At 42.1% G+C, this 19436-nt stretch overlaps 1 protein-coding gene across 1 annotated transcript in view; it reads left to right on the top strand.

Moving 5' to 3' along the window:
- The window catches only part of FER1L6 (fer-1 like family member 6), a 160588-nt gene extending 145077 nt beyond the window's left edge, over positions 1-15511 (top strand). The window contains exons 39-41 of the mRNA XM_082721744.1: positions 345-508; positions 12853-12953; positions 14902-15511. Coding sequence (XP_082577870.1) covers positions 345-508; positions 12853-12953; positions 14902-15085 — 449 coding nt within the window. The 3' untranslated portion in view covers positions 15086-15511. The remainder of the gene's footprint in view (positions 1-344; positions 509-12852; positions 12954-14901) is intronic.
- The last annotated feature ends 3925 nt before the right edge of the window (positions 15512-19436 follow it).

Below are 19436 nucleotides of genomic sequence, written 5' to 3'. Positions count from 1 at the left end.
GGAGGTTCCCTTTGGTGGATTCATGCTGAGGCGGAGGAAAGCTCAGAGGACAGGGACATAATCTCCACACACTCAGGGAGTAGGCAAGATGTCCAGCAGTGACAACACCCGAAGTTCTACATTGCAGCTCTGCCCTGTCTTCTACCTGCTGCTACACTGGGTGCCTCGAGGGCACCAAACATGTCTAGGTAATACTTCTATCCCACAAACCTAGTACATGCTAGTGATCCAGTGGTGCTGGCTGAATGACGAGTGAGTGAGTAAATGAATGAATGGGTGGGTGGGTGATTGGTGGTGATGGATACTAAAGCCCTTCCATGACTATCAAAGGCATCTCTTCACAGGCTCCCTGGAAATGAACCTCAATAGTTTCCCCCGAGCAGCCAAGTCGGCCAAGGCCTGTGATCTCACCAAGTTTGAAAATGCGAGCGAGGACAGCAAGATCTCCATATTCCAGCAAAAGCGTGTGCGGGGCTGGTGGCCTTTTGCTAAAAGCAAGGAGCTCACAGTAAGTGGCAGCGGTAAAAGACAGGGTTGGGGGCAGACAGGGGCCATATGCTCTTTGAATGAGTCACTTTGTCAACGTCAAGGGCCTTGAAGTGGCCCAGAGCGCTTTAGGGCAAAGGTTCTGCTGAGAGGCAAGAATTTTCACAATTTTATAAATGCATTAAGCTTCTGTATTTCAGCATTCTTGATTTAATAGCTATATCAGGGTGGTTTTCTAACCTCTTAGCTTGAATTTATGCCCCGGGCATTATTTATTTATTTTTCAACATTTCTTGAAATTATGCATTAAGTCTTGACAAATGTACAATTTTAATGGAACAACCTCATCCCTTCACCCTCAAATGCAGGACTCAATTTTAAAAGGGATCCAGACTTTTAAAACTTCCTTGAGAGGGTGGCAGCAAGGAGAGCCATTTCCCCTTTCCCTGAATTGCCAGCCTGGTCCATACTATGTGGCACATGTTGTGGATGCTTAGTCCTTTCACAAATAGTGGGAGTTCTGCAGGCTTCTTAGTGTCCCTCCATAAGGGACGGCAGATAACTCACGTGATGGGCAAGGTTGGGAAACGGGAGTGCACTAGTGACCCCTTTCCATGCTGCCTCCTCCTCTTGGTGGAGAGCATGTTCTGCCCTCTGCTCCTGTGCCCAGTGGCAAAAGCACACCTGGGTTGGAATAGTCTGGTCACACCTGGTTCTCTCTTGCTGTTGTAGAGGCCCAGTGTGTGTGAGGCAAGGATTCTCTTTGCACCGGGCTGGCCTGACTCCATGGCATCTAGTTTTATTATATTTTCTGGAAGATTTTCTCTTCCCGCCATTCTCAGTTGAATCTCTGGTGTGTGAGGTTGGGTCAAGAGAATGAGACTGCAGTCCTCGTGGGCTTAGCCCGTAACTGATCTCAGTCAGTGAAATTGATTGATGAATGGGTAAATTCACTGATGAAGTCAGCCTGGCCTCTACCCTCAACCAGCTCAGAGTCCAGTGGGGCAGATGGGTCTACAACCCAGTTCTGCAGGCAATAGTCAATGTATAAAAGACACAGGGAAAGAAACGAGAGGAGGGAGGGATGTAATTCTCTCTGAGCATGTTGAAGAGTCAAGGAGAACAGAACATCTGTTTTTCAAGAACAAAAGCTGATGAAAAGGCATTTTCTAGAAGAAGAAGAGGGTGCATATCTCCCTTGAGTAGAGGAACCATGAGGAGCAGAACATGGAGGCATGAAGTATCCCTTTGTGGAAGGCTGACTGCCCACTGGTCAGAGTTGCCAGAGCGCAGCGTGAGGTTAGGACACAGGGACTGCCAAATCCCAAAATCCAAATTCATGTCTTTTGGTATAATTCCAGGTTCTATAAAATCAACAATAGTAATGATGTATGCATGATTATATAATGGCCGTCGTTATAATTTATTGCATGTTTATAGCCCTTTAGAGTTTGCAAAATATGTTCAGACTTTTCTTATTTCATTCGATCCTAGTTGAGTCTTTATTTTCTGTCACTTATGTCTTTCTTCATTTCTTGCAACACTTTTTTATTGAGCATCTATTAAATGATAGGTCCTGGGAATAAAATATGAGTAGTAACAGTCATAGTTCTCTGCCAGCATGGAGTTTCTTTACAGTCCAACATCAAAGACAGACACACACATGTTGAAGAGTTGGGATTTCATCCTCAGAGCAATGGGGAGCCATGAATGATCTCCCACACGGAGGTGAAGGTATCTGACTCACACAGGAAACACAGACCCTTATTGCTTAGGTGGACAATGAGTGGGAGAGAGTCACAATGGGAGAAAGAGAAGAACTAGGCAGACCTATAGGAAGAAAATGATAAAAATGTGCCTGAAACATAAACCCAGAGAAGACTCTCTTTTGAGAAGGACAGTTGGGTCACTGTGTCAGATGCCCCTGAGTGGTTATATAAGAAGCAGAGAAGTGTCCATTGGATTTAGCAACACGGAGATCACCAATGACCTTTTGAAAAGTAGTGTTGTAAAGGCTCATAGCAGCACTGTTCATAAGAGCCCAGAGCGGAAACATCTGCATGTCAGTCAACTAATGAAGGAATAAACAAAAGATGTTATATCCATACAATGGGGGATATAATTTGTCCATAAAAAGGAATAAAATGCTGATACAGGCTCCAATGTGGATGGACCTTGAAAATATTCAAGTGAAAGAAGCTAGTCATGGGATGCCTGGGTGGCTCAGGCGGTTAAGCATCTGCCTTCAGCTTGGGTCATGATCTCAGGGTCCTAGGATGGAGTCCCACATGAGGTTTCTTGCTCAGCAGGGAGCCTGCTTCTCCCTCTGCCTGCTGCTCTCCCCCTGCTTGTGTACGCTCTCTCTCTGACAAACAAATATATAAAATCTTTAAAAAGAAAGAAAAACGCCAGTCACAAAAGACCACATTGATAGGAAACGTCCAGAATAGGCAACTCCATAGAACGTAGATCGGTGGCTGCAGGGCTAGAAGGAAGGGAAATGGGGAGTGACTAAGACCCAGTACAGGATTTCTTTTTAGAGTGATTAAAAATGTTCTGGAATTAGTGCTGGTGACTGTACAACTTTGTGAATATACTAAAATCTATTCATTGTGCACTTTCAAAGGATGAGCTTTATGGTATGGGAATTATATCTAAATACTTAGAAAGCACTGTTGGAATGGTGACAACAGATGTAGACCAGTATGTACTGTGGAGCAAGTGGGGGGTAAGTTAGCAGAGACATGGGCAGATGCTGAAAGCCTTCACAATTCCATCTTTCCCTCTTCCCCCAAACCATACCAGCTTTCCTCAGCTACTCTCTTCCCCAGCCACTCCCTGCTCCCTCCCACACCCCTGCTTTTCTAGGGACTGGTACTTCTGCCTGGAATGCCTTGATTCCCTTCTTCTCTGGGAAATCTCCTCCTTAAGTCTTTTGAGACTCTTTTCAGCAGTTACCTCCTCTGAGAAGCCTCCCTGATGTCCTAGCTGGGATGAGCTTGCTGGCCTTCATGCTTCCATCCCTCTTGTGACACTGATTTGTAATTGTCTGTATTCATGGTTCCTGGTTCTTCTGCTGTGAGAGGCCTGAGTCCAGAGAGTGGGTCTCTTTTTGTTCATTTTTGGAGTTTGAGGTGTCTCACGTGGTGTCTCACACTGAGTATGTGCCCAGTACATTGGTACTGAACAGGTCAACAAATAAGACATTGATGCTACCATCAAAGAGATTATATGATTTCCTTCCCTTTTCATTCAGTGTACCGAACATGTAGGAAGTGTTCAACAGATAGTCTCTTGAGAACAAACACATCAGCACACATTTCCTTATAAGACTAAGTGTCACAGTAAAAACTAGTGAAAGGGTCCGTGGACAAAAGGACGGGACCGATACAAAGCGAAAGTTAAGCAGGGCTTTATTTCGCGCCAAGCATCGAGAATCAAACTGACCGGCCAGGGACGTCTCTTGCAAAGAGGCGACCCCTCTCAGCCTCACAGACTAATTTTTATAGAGTAAAAGCCATGTGGTTGAGCCGGGCTACACACAGGTGGCCAACTGAATTACAATTCACTGTACAGTAGTTATTTGAACTAGCCTATCACTCTGGGCAGGATTGGCGCCCAAAAGGCAGGGCCCACATTCTTGGGTGGTTAGGGAGGTGCTTTCCTGATTGGATATCTCCACCTGGCTTGGCCCATCCTTGTACTCTGGGCTCTGTTACCTCCCCCTGACCTGACACGTCCTGGTATATGGGCTCTGTTGTCAGGGGCTGGTCAGTCATATTTTACTGGTTTCCCAGACTTGTTTCTAAGTAAGTTCCTCTGGGCAGGCAGGGTCAGTCTAAGTTTACTGCATAAACAACAAAATGGCTCACTCTGGCTAAGAGGCCCTTACACTAGAGAACAATGTGCCAAAGAAATAGGAGAAGAGAAGACAAGTAGATTTTAATGGTTGGAGGTTCTGAGGATGGAGACAGGTTGTTTGGGGACATGTGGAGAAGGGAGGAAGGGTGTTTAGGCTGAGACAGTATGTTTTCCTAGACTGCAGTAAGTATTATGAAGTGATTAAGACCAAAGAATGTAGAAGCAGACACCTTAGGTTTGAATCCTGTCCTCTCCTGACTAGGTGTGTGACATGAGGCAAGCTACTTAATCTCTCTATGCCTCAACTTTCGTTATCTATAAAATGGGGATTGAATACACACACACACACACATGTGTGTGTGTGTGTGCTAAAACCCCATGGGGGGTTTTACTCAAGTAAATGAGTTAATATACATGAAGTATTTAGAACCATGGAAAGAACGGAAGACTGTAGTAAACAGGCTGTTTACTCAGAGCTGGCTGTGACAACAGAGTCAGCCACCATCTTCCCGGTTTGGTAGAGATTGAAAGGCAGGGGGAAACTGGAGGGAGAGAGGAACCATGAGAGACTGTGGGCTCTGAGACACAAACTGAGGGGTTTGGAGGGGAGGCGGGTGGGAGGTTGGGGGAGCCTGGTGGTGGGTATTAAGGAGGGCACGTCTTGCATGGAGCACTGGGTGTGGTGCATAAACAATGAATTCTGGAACACGGAAAAGAAATTAAAACACACACACACCAAAGGCGGGGGAGTGGGGGAGCTTTATAATAAAAAAAAAAAAAAAAAGGAAGATACCAGGTTTGTTCTGATTCAAGGTTGTTGGGAGGCAAAATAACTAGAAGGGGAGCATCTTATGTGACTGGCTAAGGAGGATACTGGGGGTGGACACAAAAATTAGGGCATCCTCCTCAAATAGGCAACTTGGAACTAGGCACCCCCGGAAGCTGGGAGGGACGGGTGCTCTCTCCCTGGATGTGTACATTGCAAAGAGATGGCTCCAGGGTCTTTGGGAAAGGTGGGTCCTTCTAGGGCGTACCTTCTATTCAAAAGAATTTATATGCACTTCAAAGAGTACCCAAAGGTCTTCCAATTACATTTTCTAAAGTGACAGCTCTTAGAAAAAGGAGAGGGAAATCTCTTCCCGTATTTTCCACAGGAAATGTTAAGCTCCTTGTTTTTAATTTGGTTTTGTCCTTACACATCCTAAAGGGAAAGTGAGGATTGACTTTGTCCCTACCCACCCAGCAGCCCCCCAACTGCTGGTTTGGCCTGCAGCAGCAGGGGTATAACCCAGCTGCCTCTCTTTTCCCTCAAAGGAACCCATAACCACATAGAGGAAGCCAGACCGGTAACCTTCTCCCAGGGTGGCAGCAAGCTGGATGGGATGGGAGTCAAGAGGTGTCACGGAAAACCTCAGTCCACCACCTTCGGAGGTCATGCCATCTCCAAGTTTCAGTTTCTATGGCTGTAAAAAAAAAAAAAGTGTGTTGGACTGGGTGCCCCTAAGGTGCCTTTCCAGTACAGACTCTCTCTGTTTCTAAGCTTCCTACTGCCCCCCTCCTGAAGCCAGCACTCAGGAGGTCACAGTCCTGTTCCAGGCACCAGCTGGCCAGCAGGGATTTGCTTACTGCCACTGCCACGTGCCTAGGCTTATTTTTAAAGCTACTTCTCTGTACACGCAGGCAGTGCGATTTAGACTTCGGGAACACAGAGCTCCTACTATGGAATGTGGCTGTGCTCATAGTCAGTGAAAAACAGCCGCAGGTAGGATTTGCAAATAACAGGTACCCTTGGGACAAAAAAAATGTATATTGGACAGGTAGGTCCTATATGAGATATATTGCACTATGCATGTTATACATGTTATCTTACTAAAAGCTGCCTTTAAAGTAATCACTGCTTAGAAGATGAAGATCAAGAAGTTTCTTGCAGAGGCGAATCCCATCAATTGATAGTTAAATAGACCGCCTAAATCGCAAGAACATCAACAACTAAAATTAAAGGGGAGGTTTCTGTGCTTCTGGTTTCGTGTGAAAAACCCTCGTCAGTAGCTACTGTGGCTACACACTCATACACTAGGCGGTAAACATTCTACAATGAAAGAGGCAAATTCCTGGCATCCAGAAGTTCACAGCTTAACTGAGGAGGTGGTGGACACACGCATCATCTAAATAGTATGTGACAAACTCAGATTCTCTAGGAGCAGAGTGGGTACGAATTTTCATGTAAAGGTTATTTTAAGACAGAGTAGGTAATACACATTTATAGGAAATTTAAAAGACACAAGAGTGTAGAGGGAAAGAGAAATCACCCTCATGCACACCACCCAAAGAAAGCTTTTGTTAATGTTTGGGTTGTGCCCAATTTGGGTAGATTTTGGTTGATTTTACATAGTAGGGATCATTCTATATTAAAAATAGGGCCTTTTATGTTTGGTTTAATGTTCTAATGAGCACTCCCCTAGTTATGGTATCAATGTTGTATCAACTCTTAGTAGTCTCAAAATAGAAACGCCCGTTTAATCGTTGTGTTATTTCTTCAATGTTTATTCATTTTAAAACATTAAAATGTGGGAAAGTTGGAAGAATAGGACAATGATCAACCGTTTATCCACCACCTAGATTCAACACTTGTTACTGTTTTGCTGCACTGATTTTGTCTGTATATGTGAGTACACAGTCTTTCGCTGCCCCCAATCCCACACACATACTTATTGGCTGAACCATTTAAGAGTAATCTGTAGACATTCCAACACTATTCCCTGTTTAAAATAAACAAAACAAAAACAAAAACTAACCCCCCCCCCAAACCGAGTAAATTTAAAGATCTAATTGGCTTTATTAAATAATTTGTGAATAGGGCAGTATCCCATCTACCAAGTAAAGGGGAACTCCCCAAGTTAAACAAAAGGAAGGTTTTTAAAAGCAAAGAGAGGGCATAAAGGAATTTATCAGCAAGAAATGCATTATTTGGGCAAGGTGCCCTCCTTAGAGGAATGATGTCTATCAGTATATATCCAGGTTGAAATTTCCATATTGGCTGACCAAAGGTTAAATTCCTGGGGCTGGGGGTGGAGGGGTGGGTAGGAAGGAGATTGCATTTAGGGTAGGTTTTAAGACTTGGATTGTTGACATGGGGCCTTCACCTAACTAACTCCATCAGGGGCCTGTGGTTTTCTTTTTAACCATTCCTGAATACTTCAGCGTGCCTCTCCTAAGAATATGAACATTCTTATACATAACCATAATGCCACCATCACATAGAAGAAGCTAATTATGATCACCCAATCTGATATCCACACCGTATCCATTTCTCCATCTACAAGAAGGATACCCTATTACTCTCAAGATGTATTTTCCAGCTGTTTTGTTGTTGTTGTTGTTGTTGTTTTCAAAACAAGATTTAGTCATAGTTCATCTGTTGCTTTTTGGTTATTTTGTCTTTTTGGTTCATTTTGTTTTAGAATGGTCCTCCATCATTTCTTGCCCCACGACAAGACCTATTTGATGAAACTGGCCTCACTTGTCTGGTTGTTTTCTCATGACATAGCTTATCATACTCTCTAGACCCTGTCTTTCTGGTGAACTAGAAGAAATTTAGGTGTAACAGCATTATCAGGATCAGGTTAAACATTTTTGGTAAGAATACTTAAGACTTGATGCTGTTTATTTCCCGTTGATTATGCCAGGAGGCACAGGGCCTCAGACGTCCTCACTAGTGGTGACTGTGTTTACTCACATGATCGTGCTGGTGACCATGAGATCTTTTCATTGAAAAAGTACATTTTCCTCTTTACAATTGGCAAGGAACCTGTGGGTGACACTGTGGCACTGTGGGAAAACCCTGCCCTGCCACCACCTTCCACCTAATGGTGATTGTAATTAAGTATTTCACTGGTGTTGCAAAGTGATTTTTCTAATCCTTTCTTCCTTCTTTACCCATTCCTTCTTTCCTTCCATGCATCCATTTCTATTCATCTTTCCATTGCCTAGCTGTCTAGCCATCCACCCACTCATCTATATATCCCTATCATCTATCTGTGTATCTAATTCTATCCTGATTTTTTCATTTATTAGTAAGAATTCAGCTGTTAAGAAGAGCTTTCTCTCAACAAATGGAAATAAATTATAATCACTGCCTCCTCAAAAAAAAAAAAAAAAAAGACAAGAAAAATGTTTAATTCTATCAATTCCCACACTGTAGAATCAAGAATTGGTACAAGAGGTATCTCCAGGGGTGGTAAATGGGATTTTTTTTTTTTTGTCTTGCATTTTCCCCAGTATCACTATGGACTTATGGATTTAAAAATATTTTTTCTAGCTCTCTTCACTGAAAGGACCTAGAAGTAAAATCACTAAGTAGCAAGAAGCATCTGGATCCTTGTTTCTGAATACCAATCTCTACTGAAAAAACCAGGCAGGTGTATTTGGCTGATTCCAGGTCAAGGACAGATAGAACACAAGATGAGTCTGGGACATATCATTGTGACAAATAGGACAATTTGAAGAGTGACAGGATAATGACTGTGCTTTGCATATTACGCCTTTTCTGAGTTTTGAATTATTTCCTTAATTTATCTGCCCAGAAATGGCATGCTTAAGTCCGGCATGCCATTTCCCACAAAGTGAGAATTGATAGAATTAAATATTTCTCTTTTTTTTTTTTTTTTTGAGGAGGCAGTGACTATAATTTATTTCCATTTGTTGAGAGTATGACCATATAAGGTAATACACATACTTACGTAGGCATCATATGTATCCATGCATATATATGTGTATACACATGTATGTATATATGTGTGTGTCACTCTTCCTAAAAGACTTTGCCAGCACACTTCCCCACCGTTAATGTATGAGAATACCTTATCTCATACCACTGAGAGTTGTTTTAATAAGCAACAATTATCACTGAAGAAGGCATATCTGACCTAAAGGACCCACTCCCCCTCCCCAAGGCATCCACTCTCTGGGCTCAGTGAAGTTCAAAGCCCATAAATAACACACTCAGTGCAAGAAATCCAGTCTTTTCCGGACCTTTCCTGGTCATGTTTTTCCATCCATAGATGTCATTAGGTTAATAGATAGTCTCTCAAGTTGTTTTTTTTTTCTAGCTCTGATATAAAATTGTGTTTGGAGGATATTATTAGCTTAAGACCTCTACTTGGTGCTTGGTTGAGTATCGATAATTAAAATAAAGCTGGGGGGGCGCCTGGGTGGCTCAGTGGGTTGGGCCGCTGCCTTCGGCTCGGGTCGTGGTCTCGGGGTCCTGGGATCGAGTCCCGCGTCGGGCTCTCTGCTTAGCGGGGAGCCTGCTTCCTCCTCTCTCTCTCTCTCTGCCTGCCTCTCTGCCTGCTGTGATCTCTCTCTGTCAAATAAATAAAATCTTTAAAAAAAAAAAAAAAGAAAGATAAAATAAAACTGGGAACCTTCTGTGTGGAGAGATACAGAATGAGGAGTGGTATTTATCAGAACATGTCAGGAAACACTTTCCTCCTGGGGCCCATGATATCAGAAAAAGACTCTGTAAGCACTTAAGCAGGACAGTGAAATGGGGGCAAGACCCTTCATGGTAGTAACCCATGACTTCTATGCCTAGAACAGAATTGATTTCATATGCTCTGCTTCTCTTTTCTTTGCTTTTTTTTTTCCCCCTGTGGGAATATGGGTCTTCTCTGGGTGTTTTTTATTTGGGCAGATATTTCCTATCAAATTATGTGTTTCCATCCATGAAATAGTGTTGAAGGTAGCAACTATCATCTCTTTAAGAGTTTGCTATTTACCAGGTGCTAGGTTGAGCACTGTATATATGTTATTTCAAATATCCGTCAAAACAAATCTGTGGGGTACATGCTATTAACCTCTCCGGGACAGCGAGACTGAAGCAGGTAACTCACCCAAAGCCACGCAGCTGGTGAGTGCTAGAGTCCAATTTCAAATGCACACCTGTCTGCGCCAAATCTCACTCACTCAACTCTTACACCATGCTATGCTATGTGATCATAATCCTTAAACTACCCAAGGTCATCCGTTAGTTGGAAGCGACAAACATATAATGCCATGGCCATGGCAAGGATTATGACGCTTCTCTTGAACATTTCAAAATAGGCACATTTCCTTGCTGTTAAATATATAGTTTGCTTCTTTTCTTCCATAGAGAAGGGCCTCTTGGGCACAGTGAGTAACAGGGGATGGGGTTTGGTGTCATAGTATCTCAGCACAAAGCCTGGTTTTGTAATGCAGGTTAGCAACCATCATCATGCCTTAGTTTCCTCAGCTGTATGGGAGTATAGGGAGTAAAGATGTCTACTTCACCTGTTGTCAGAAGGTGTACATGGAATGACGTATGTGTGGAGCACCTATGACTGAGTTCATTACCAAGCAGTGGAAAACAAAGAGCCAACTGGGATCCTCTTGCCCTGGTCCTAACTTACTCACTTTTGATTTTTGTCCTCTTTTCCAAACATCCTGGAGTCCAGCAACTGGGTAGTTAGCAAATTAGTTAGGAACTAGTTAGCAGCTCTTAATTCTGACTCTCTTTCAAATGCAGATGATTTAGATGAGGCTTCTAGCAGATAAATACACTGTTCAGTAGCACTTATGTCACCTCTGGAAGACCTCTGGGAATTTTTGCATATTGCAAAGCCCTCTGCCATGGGTGGTAGGCTGGCCTCTTGGGTTTCTTCTGGTCTAGCTTTGCAGGGTCTCCTGTCTTTCATGAAACCTAGAAATGGAGACAGAAGTTGCCCTAAAGCCCATCTGGCCATTTGACAGGTATGGAATCTGAGGTACAAGAAGACAAAATGCCTTCAAGTGATAATTATGCTGAGAATAACCCAATCATCTCATGTTAGAATTGGGAAGGTTCTCACAAATCTTCTAGTCCAGCCATCTGGCAAATGCATGAATAAGTTGGGCAGCCCACAATCATGGAAAGAGCTTGAATTTTGGCATCATGTGGACCTCAGTTCAAGTTCCAGTTGGTTGGCTTTTGCCTGTGTGACGTTGGGAAAGTTATTTGACCTCCACTGCTTCATTTTTCCATCAGTTAAAAGAAGACCAATTTGCTTGTTGCTGTGATTTATTGATAGATAGATAAATTGAAGGAATATAGGCAAAGTGGCATTCAATAAGGAATCACAGCTACAGATGCAGTAGTAGTACCGTGACTCCACTGTTCATAGAGGTGGAGTGGAGTGGAGTGATTACACTGGACAGAAGCTTTTTATTCCTTCTTTCTTGGTTTTCAGATATTCCCCCGAATACCTGTATACACAAGCCATTACCTATAAGGCCAAGATTTGTCAATAGGAATGACAGACCATATATATCTGTGTTTTTAAGGAACATTTCTGCATCATTGGGCACGTAATGTGTTCTGAGTCGGGCCAGGGTTATAGCCTAAAAAATGAACGAGGCCTCCTAGATTTGAACTCATGACTTCATTTGTAATATGCCCACTGCATTTCTTTACTAATTCAGACAACCATGCCACTGCCTCTCTTCTCCAATTCAACCCCATCCTAGATACACTACTCTTCTCTAATTCTCCCATGATTACATTTTCATGGTTGCCAGCAACCATCCTTGCTGCTAAGCAGTCCTGGCTCTTGGTGGGGGGTGAATTGTTAAGTTAACACAGACCCATTGGTTCATCAAAAACTGTAATCTTTTTACTGAGGTAGAAAATAAGGTTATGTCCCATCCACATGTAATTCCAAAATGACAAGAACTGGAGTTCTAAGAGATCAAGGATACTATTTTTCTTAATCAGTAAGTCCCCAGTGTCTAGAACAGTACCTGGCATGCAGAGGGTCCCTAAAAGTAGTGAACGACTGAACAAACAAGAAGAAGTGACCCTTACCTTTTGCAGCTATCTTGTCTCATGCTTTGATGACCCAAGACTTACATGAGTGCTAATAACGCACTATGTTCTGAAGAAGCACCAGACACAATTTTCAGACCAAAGGGGCTGCTTCTTTTCGAAGGAGAAGGAAAGAGGAAATTCAAGTAGAGAAGAGTAATTCTGAAACAATGTGTGCAGACAACAGAAACCATGAAGGGTAACAGAAAAGTCGTTCTGCAAAAGTAGGGCCCCACCAATTGCCTCTGGAGAATCATTAGCAGAGCAGAAAGACTGTCAGATTAGAAAGGGCTCTGCCACTCAGGTAATTCGATCCCTTTCTAATTGCTATTGAGTTTCTGTAATCAGTTATCAATTAAACCTTTACAAGTGAAAGAGCCCAGGCAACCAAGGATGTGTGTGTCTGTGTGTACAGGTGAGACCTCTCCTTTCACAGAACTCAACAGCAACATCGTTTCAGAGCTTTTACTGTTCATCATAAAAATGGTTTCTCCCAGAACGGAAAAGGTAACAATCTTTCTCAAAACAAAGCAGCAGGATAGTGAAAATACTTCCTGGCGTTTCCCCACACTGGACACTGCTAAAAGGTTGCCATTGCTCCCAGGAGATCTTTGTGACTGGAAACTGAAACTTTTGTCTTTGTGCAGGGCAAGGTGGAAGCCGAGTTCCACTTAGTGACAGCAGAGGAAGCGGAAAAAAATCCTGTCGGAAAAGCCCGGAAGGAGCCAGAGCCCCTGGCCAAGCCCAAGTGAGTGGGGTTGGGGATAAGAGCATATGAAAGGCCCTTTGTAGTTCCCAAAGCAAGGGACAGGGCCTTTCTCTAGAGGGTCCCTCTGGGAGGACTGAGCCACAAGGAGGCAGCCAACAGGTACTGCCAATCCAGGTAGCTTTTTGTTGCTATAATTGAGAAATATTCTAAAAACAATATAGACTGGGAAATGGAGAGGGTCCTATTCTGTAATACTGCTTCATGAGCATTTCTAGAATAGTTTCATATATTTTTTCTAGTCTTCTTATGTGAATATGAATTCCACATGAATTTTTTTCTACTTCTTGTTGGATCAAGCATTCACAATTTTCTTAATGTTTCATTTATCCTGTTGCAGAGTTTTGCTTTGTTGCCATAGTGGTCAGAATTAGGATTTTTTTTTAAAGATTTTATTTATTTATTTGACAGAGAGAGAGAGATCACAAGTAGGCAGAGAGGCAGGCAGAGAGAGAGGGGGAAGCAGGCTTCCCGCCGAGCAGAGAGCCCGATGAGGGGCTCAATCCCAGGACCCCGAGACCACAACCTGAGCTGAAGGCAGAGGCCCAACCCACTGAGCCACCCAGGCGCCCCCAGAATTAGGATTTTTTAATGCCTGTGAAAAATTCCATAGACTTGATACCCATACTTGACTTGATCATCACCCCATAATTGGATATTTAATTTACTTCTACCTTTTTCCATCATTGTAGTGTGATGAAAATATTTCCCTTTTATAAGTTATTACTTTATTTTTTTAAGATTTTGTTTATTTCTTTGAAAGAGAGAGAGTGAGAGAGAGAGAAAGCACAAGTGGGGAAGGGGTCAGAGGGAGAAGGAGAAGCAGACTCCCCTGCTGAGCAGGGAGCCCGACCTGTAGTTCAGTCCCAGAACCCCAGGATCATGACCTGAGCCGAAGGTAGCTGCCCAACCAACTGAGCCTATAAATTATTACTTTAGAATAAATTTCCAGGACGCCTGGGTGGCTCAAGTGGTTAAGCAAATGCCTTCGGCTCAGGTCATGATCCCTGAGTTCCAGTATTGAGTCCTGCATCATGGTCCCTGCTGAACAGGGAGTCTGCTTCTCCCTCTGACCCTCTCCTCTCTCATGCTCTCTCTTACTCTGTCTTTTATCTCTCTCAAATAAATAAATAAAATCTTTAAAAAATAATAATAAAATAAAATAAATTCCCAGAAGTAGAATTACTAGAAGGATTACCCTAATGAATTTAATCCATGGTTACATATCAATTAAAAAGTAAATATATGTGGTTATGAAATATGTATACAAATTACTCTTTCAAATTGTATCTATCCTATCCTTCCAGAAATCCCTAGTGTCTCAAGATGAGTGGTTCCTTCTCTGTAATTACTTTTCATCTATCACAATGTTAGAAACATAATGGATACTTACTTACTCATTAATTCATAAATATTTGTTGAGCTCGTACAATGTGTACTTACTTTTAAAAAACTACTTTGAAGAACACAAAAGAAATCTAAGACATAAGTTCTATTCTAAGAGCTTCCAATCTGTTTAGGGAGAACACAGACTCATAAAATAGTTAACAGAGTATAGAAGACCAGTAGGTTAGTTCCAAAAAGAGCTAAAGTCAAGTGATAGATGAAATGGGAATTTGGAAGGAGGGGGATCTTTGTGAACCAAGGTGGTCAAGGAGGGCCTCTTGGAAAAGGCAGGGCTGAGCTGATTAGGGTTGGATGAATGGAGGGCTGTCAGACCTCCTCTAAACCAAGTTTTAAAATGATGCAGGAATCATCACCCAGAATGTTGGATCACTCCTGCTTCAAGGCAACATGAGCTTCTCCCATTCCCAGGCATCTCCTTATGGACCTCCAGGAAGTGGGAGTCAGAAATACTTTCTAAGGTCTGGAGAATCCCATGTGTTGGCATCATGGCCCTCTCCTGATTTTTCTCTTGCTTCCCTCGCAGCCGCCCAGACACCTCCTTCTCCTGGTTTGTGAGCCCCTTCAAGTGCTTGTACCACCTCATCTGGAAGAACTACAAAAAGTACATTATCATCGGTTTCATTCTGATCATCCTCATCATCTTCCTGGTCCTCTTCATCTACACCTTGCCTGGAGCCATCAGCAATAAGATCGTTGGGGGCCCCTAGAGAATCATGGAGGGTTGGGCACCTCTCATTCCACTAATCATCTCTTCTTCCTCATATCTAATATATAAGAGCATGTGCTCTGTGCAGGCACTGAGCTGGTGCTAGGAGGATGAACTCAAAGGGTCCAAGAACCATTCCTTATATCTAAAGACAGATCAGCTCTTTTTGGAGGAAATGGGAAAGGAGGCTCCCCTACCTTCTCCAACCCTGGCCACGACCTTCCAAACTCACGAGCCTGAAGCCATGTTTTTGCCCAAGAACGGCATGAAATGATGACTCCTTTGCCTCAGAGTAATCAACAGTGACCTCAAATTGACTTAAGCGAATGTTTTCTTTATGTAATTGGTTTTATTCTGAGAGGTCTAATTCTGGGTCTGAGACTTATTGGAAGCACTTTCTTTTAAATAAAATTTTTACAGCAAACAACCTGAAAGCATTTTTAGCAAATTACTAGACATTCAACTTGTCCCATATATCTTAACCTTGTTTAATCCTTAGAGTTTATAGAACACATTAACTTATTTAGGCTCTGAAACTGGGTTGGAGAAGACTTTTTATCACCTAAAATACTTTGCTATTGAAATTCCCATCTAGAGATGAGATGTTGCTGGTTTTCCATAGAAGTCAACACTTAAATAGAATATGTTCAGTATTCTTGGCTGCATTAAATAGAATATGTTCAATAGTAGAAATGAATTCTGGAGAAATCCACTTGGATTTTCACTCTATGGCAATTTCCAAGTGGGAATTTTATAAATATGAAATATTATTTTGTGTATGCGTGTTGGGGGGTTATCTCTATGATACCAGTAGGAATTCTCTTTGGCCAGATATATAAGCCCCAACAAATATGGTGTTTCCATACACCATGCTGTGAATGACCATCCTTGGCACTATTCAGCACTTAGTCTTACCACCATATGTAATAAGTACTATCGTGACTCGCAAGCACACATCAATTTCAAAAACAGTCCCAGAAATAATATCTTATGTACTTGTCAGCTGGGGCCAAGTTTCTTTTGAAAGAAAACCTTTGATTTTTCTACACTGTCTAGATCTGCCACCCCATCTAAAGCAGAGAGTGGAAGTGAGCAGCGGGTGTTCTGAGTTAAAATAAGGAAACAAAGGAATTGAAGTGCTTGGCCTCCTACACAAATAGATAGAGCAACCCTATCTTCTTTCAAGCATGAGAGGCCATTTGATAGTATTGAGGAGGCTGTATGGGGGTTCCCCTTTCAACACCAGAAGCACCTGGGCTACTTTTTTCTATAGATCATTTTCCACATATGTAATTCTTCTAAAATGAAGGATATTTACTTCTACATGGAAAATCATTCTAGAATGTTCCTGGTTGATCAAAATAAGATTAAAGCATGTGCTGTGTGATCTTAGATTTAGTGTTGTTAATTGAATTCTGGCCCTAGGTGCTCACTGCCTAGTAACTATAATGCCCTATTTTCCTGAAGTGTTGAAAATAGAACATTTATGGCATTGGCAAGGTTTCCTGGTGGTATTCATTACATAATCTGTGCTTATTCTTGCTGTAGAATAACACAGCCACTGGGAGTGGTGGAGTCAAAAATACTTGATGGAATAGAATGCATACACTGAGTGTATTGTAAGTTAAAAAAAACAGCATATAAGTTAGAAAACTGTATGTACAGCATGATATAAAAAGAAAACACATAGACACGGACAGATAAAGCCTAGGGGAATAGGTCAAATTGTGAATAGTGATTATCTTTAGGTAACAGTATCTTTTATTTTATTTTATTTTAGAACTTCTAAAATAAATATATATTATTTTTAAAGTAAAAATTCAATGAATAAATATAGATTTAAATGTGTTCATTTAAAAATATTTATTGAGTGTCTCGTATGTGCTGTGTAGGCGTGGGGGGGGGGGCGCGTGATGCAGCCGAGAAAAGACAAACCTAGCTCCTTCTCCATGGATGTTACATTCTGGTAGCTCCTCAAGGTCTGGTTTTATCTTCAAATTATGGGGCATCGAAGAAAAGCTCTGAGCAAGGGATGTGTTTCATGGATGAGCTTTAAGAGAAAGGACAACATACATCAGTGGTGTCATTCAGAAGGAAAAGAACACCACTACTTTAGGTTAGAATTAGAAATAAGGTATTACACTTTCTGCTAGATTTTGAACAGTAAGATGATGTTCATTTTTGACAAAATAATGCACATTATTCAAATTCACCAAAAAAAAAAAAGCTAAAAATTGAAAATCCTTCAAAGATGAATAGAATTCATCAAGTTGAATAGAATTCATCAAGTTGGCTATGAGGCCAAAAGATGTTCAAATGCTAAAAAGCCTTTAGCAGAAGTATTTGAAACACTTTCAGATCAGATGGCATCATAAGAAATGTGTGAGAAGAAGTGGCAAGCAAGGATAATTTTGGAATTAGCTATGTCTGCTGTTCTATACATAAGTTATCACTTATGGCCTGTCCTGCATGTAAAAAAATAAATAAAATAATGTTCTAGGTGTAATTTTGCATCTCTGGCCCTAAAGATACGACATTTTAAAAAATTTTAGAAATCAAATAGCAAAAACACCCATTTTCCAACAAGTTGCCATGAGTCCCTACATAAATTAGTCCCTACTAATTTATGGTCTTAAAAAAGACTAAATTTATTCATTTGACAGATTAGAGCTTTTCTTTCAGCTTAAATCTGTTTCACAGCAGTTTTGTTTATTTATTTATTTATTTTTCACAATATTTGAATCCTTTCCTCCAAACTAAGCAAAACAAAATTAGTACGAGCAATACCACACCACCAAACAACCCACAGGAGACTATCCAGTTCTGTGTTTCCAGTAGTTGAAACATTTGGTACCTTCCTTGCTCTTTCCCTTAAAACACACATTAAGTGGACATTACATGACTGACTTCACAGCTGGGGCTAGTTGGTATTTATTCATTTAAAATATAATTATTGAGCTCCATCCTCATTCCTGGTGCTGTGATCAACATTAGATACACAAAAGCACACAACCCTATAAAGTGAGTCCCTGCTTTACTGAAGCATAGATTTTGGTGGAGAGAGGACAGTGATGAAATAATGACACACGTGGATAGCTACCGACTGAGGGACTGAACAGGGGCAAAGTATTGAGAATGGAAAGAGCATCTCATGGAGGGTCCCCACTCGTGTGGCAGTCAGGAGGAGGACCTCCTGGGGAAGGAATGGATGGAGGGAGAAGGAGAATAAGACAGCAAAGAAGTAGAGCACTCTACACAGAGAAGATAGCATGTGCAAAGGCCCTGAGGGAGCAGGGAGTGAGGCACATGAAAGAGTCTGAAGGAGTGTCGGTATTATAGTGAGAGACAGAAGGTGCTGAGGTGGAGCTGGAGAGTCATGTAAGGGTCACAGCCTTTAGTGTTTGGGTCTTTGTTTTAGAAGTAATGGATGGCAAAAGATTTTTAAACAGTGGAGAGGCATGATTAGATTTCTACTCCATGGGCAGAGCAGCTTGGGAGTACTGTAGTCCTCCCCACAAGACAGGATGGTTGTTTTCACACAGTAATGAAGGCAGAGAAAGGAAGTAGAGGGATCAGAGATTTTCTCTTTAAAGTTCCAGTGTGGTCTACTGGGGAATTTGGAGTCTAGTGTTTACTCTGCTTCATACAAGTTGTGTGACCTAAGGCAGATAACTTTCCATCTCTGATCTATATTTTCCTTGTCATATGATGGCATTGGTAGATATGGTGATGAGAAGTCCACAGCATATTCTGGCACAAAATTAATCTGTTGGTGCTTCTGTTCTGTAGAGAACTTGAAGAGATGGGATTGATCTCCGAGCCAGATTGTGAGGGGCTTTGAATGCCAGGCTAAGAAGTTGAACTTTATGCAGCACAAAATGGGGTCCCCTGGGAGGGTGTGAGCAGAGAATGGGAAAGAACAGGTCTGTGTATTAGAGAAGTTATTGTGTCCGTAACGCGTGATGGATTGATGAGGATGAGATCCAGGGGCGGGGGAATGTCTTAGGAAGCAGTCACCAGAACCCTGGAGGGGGATAAGAACCTGCGCCAGAGCCAGGCCGTGGGGCTGGAGAGGAAGAGCCAGATTCCAGTATGTTGGTGAGGTTGCCTCCCCGCTTGCCCAGGCACCTGCCAGTGAGGACAGGGAAGTCCAAATTCTAGCCACACCATTTCATTTTTTTAAAAAACTATGTTCAGTTAGCCACTGCATAGTGCATAATTAGTTTTTGATGTTCAGTGATTTACTAGTTAAGTATAACCCCCAGTGCTCATCATAGCACATGCCCTCCTTAATACCCATCATGCTGCTACCCCTCCCCCACCACACTGTTCCCCTCTGCAACCCCAGATTG

The sequence above is a fragment of the Mustela nivalis genome (genome assembly GCF_964662115.1).
Source record: "Mustela nivalis genome assembly, chromosome: 2".
NCBI lineage: Eukaryota > Metazoa > Chordata > Mammalia > Carnivora > Mustelidae > Mustela > Mustela nivalis.
This window is presented reverse-complemented; position numbering and strand designations above follow the sequence as displayed.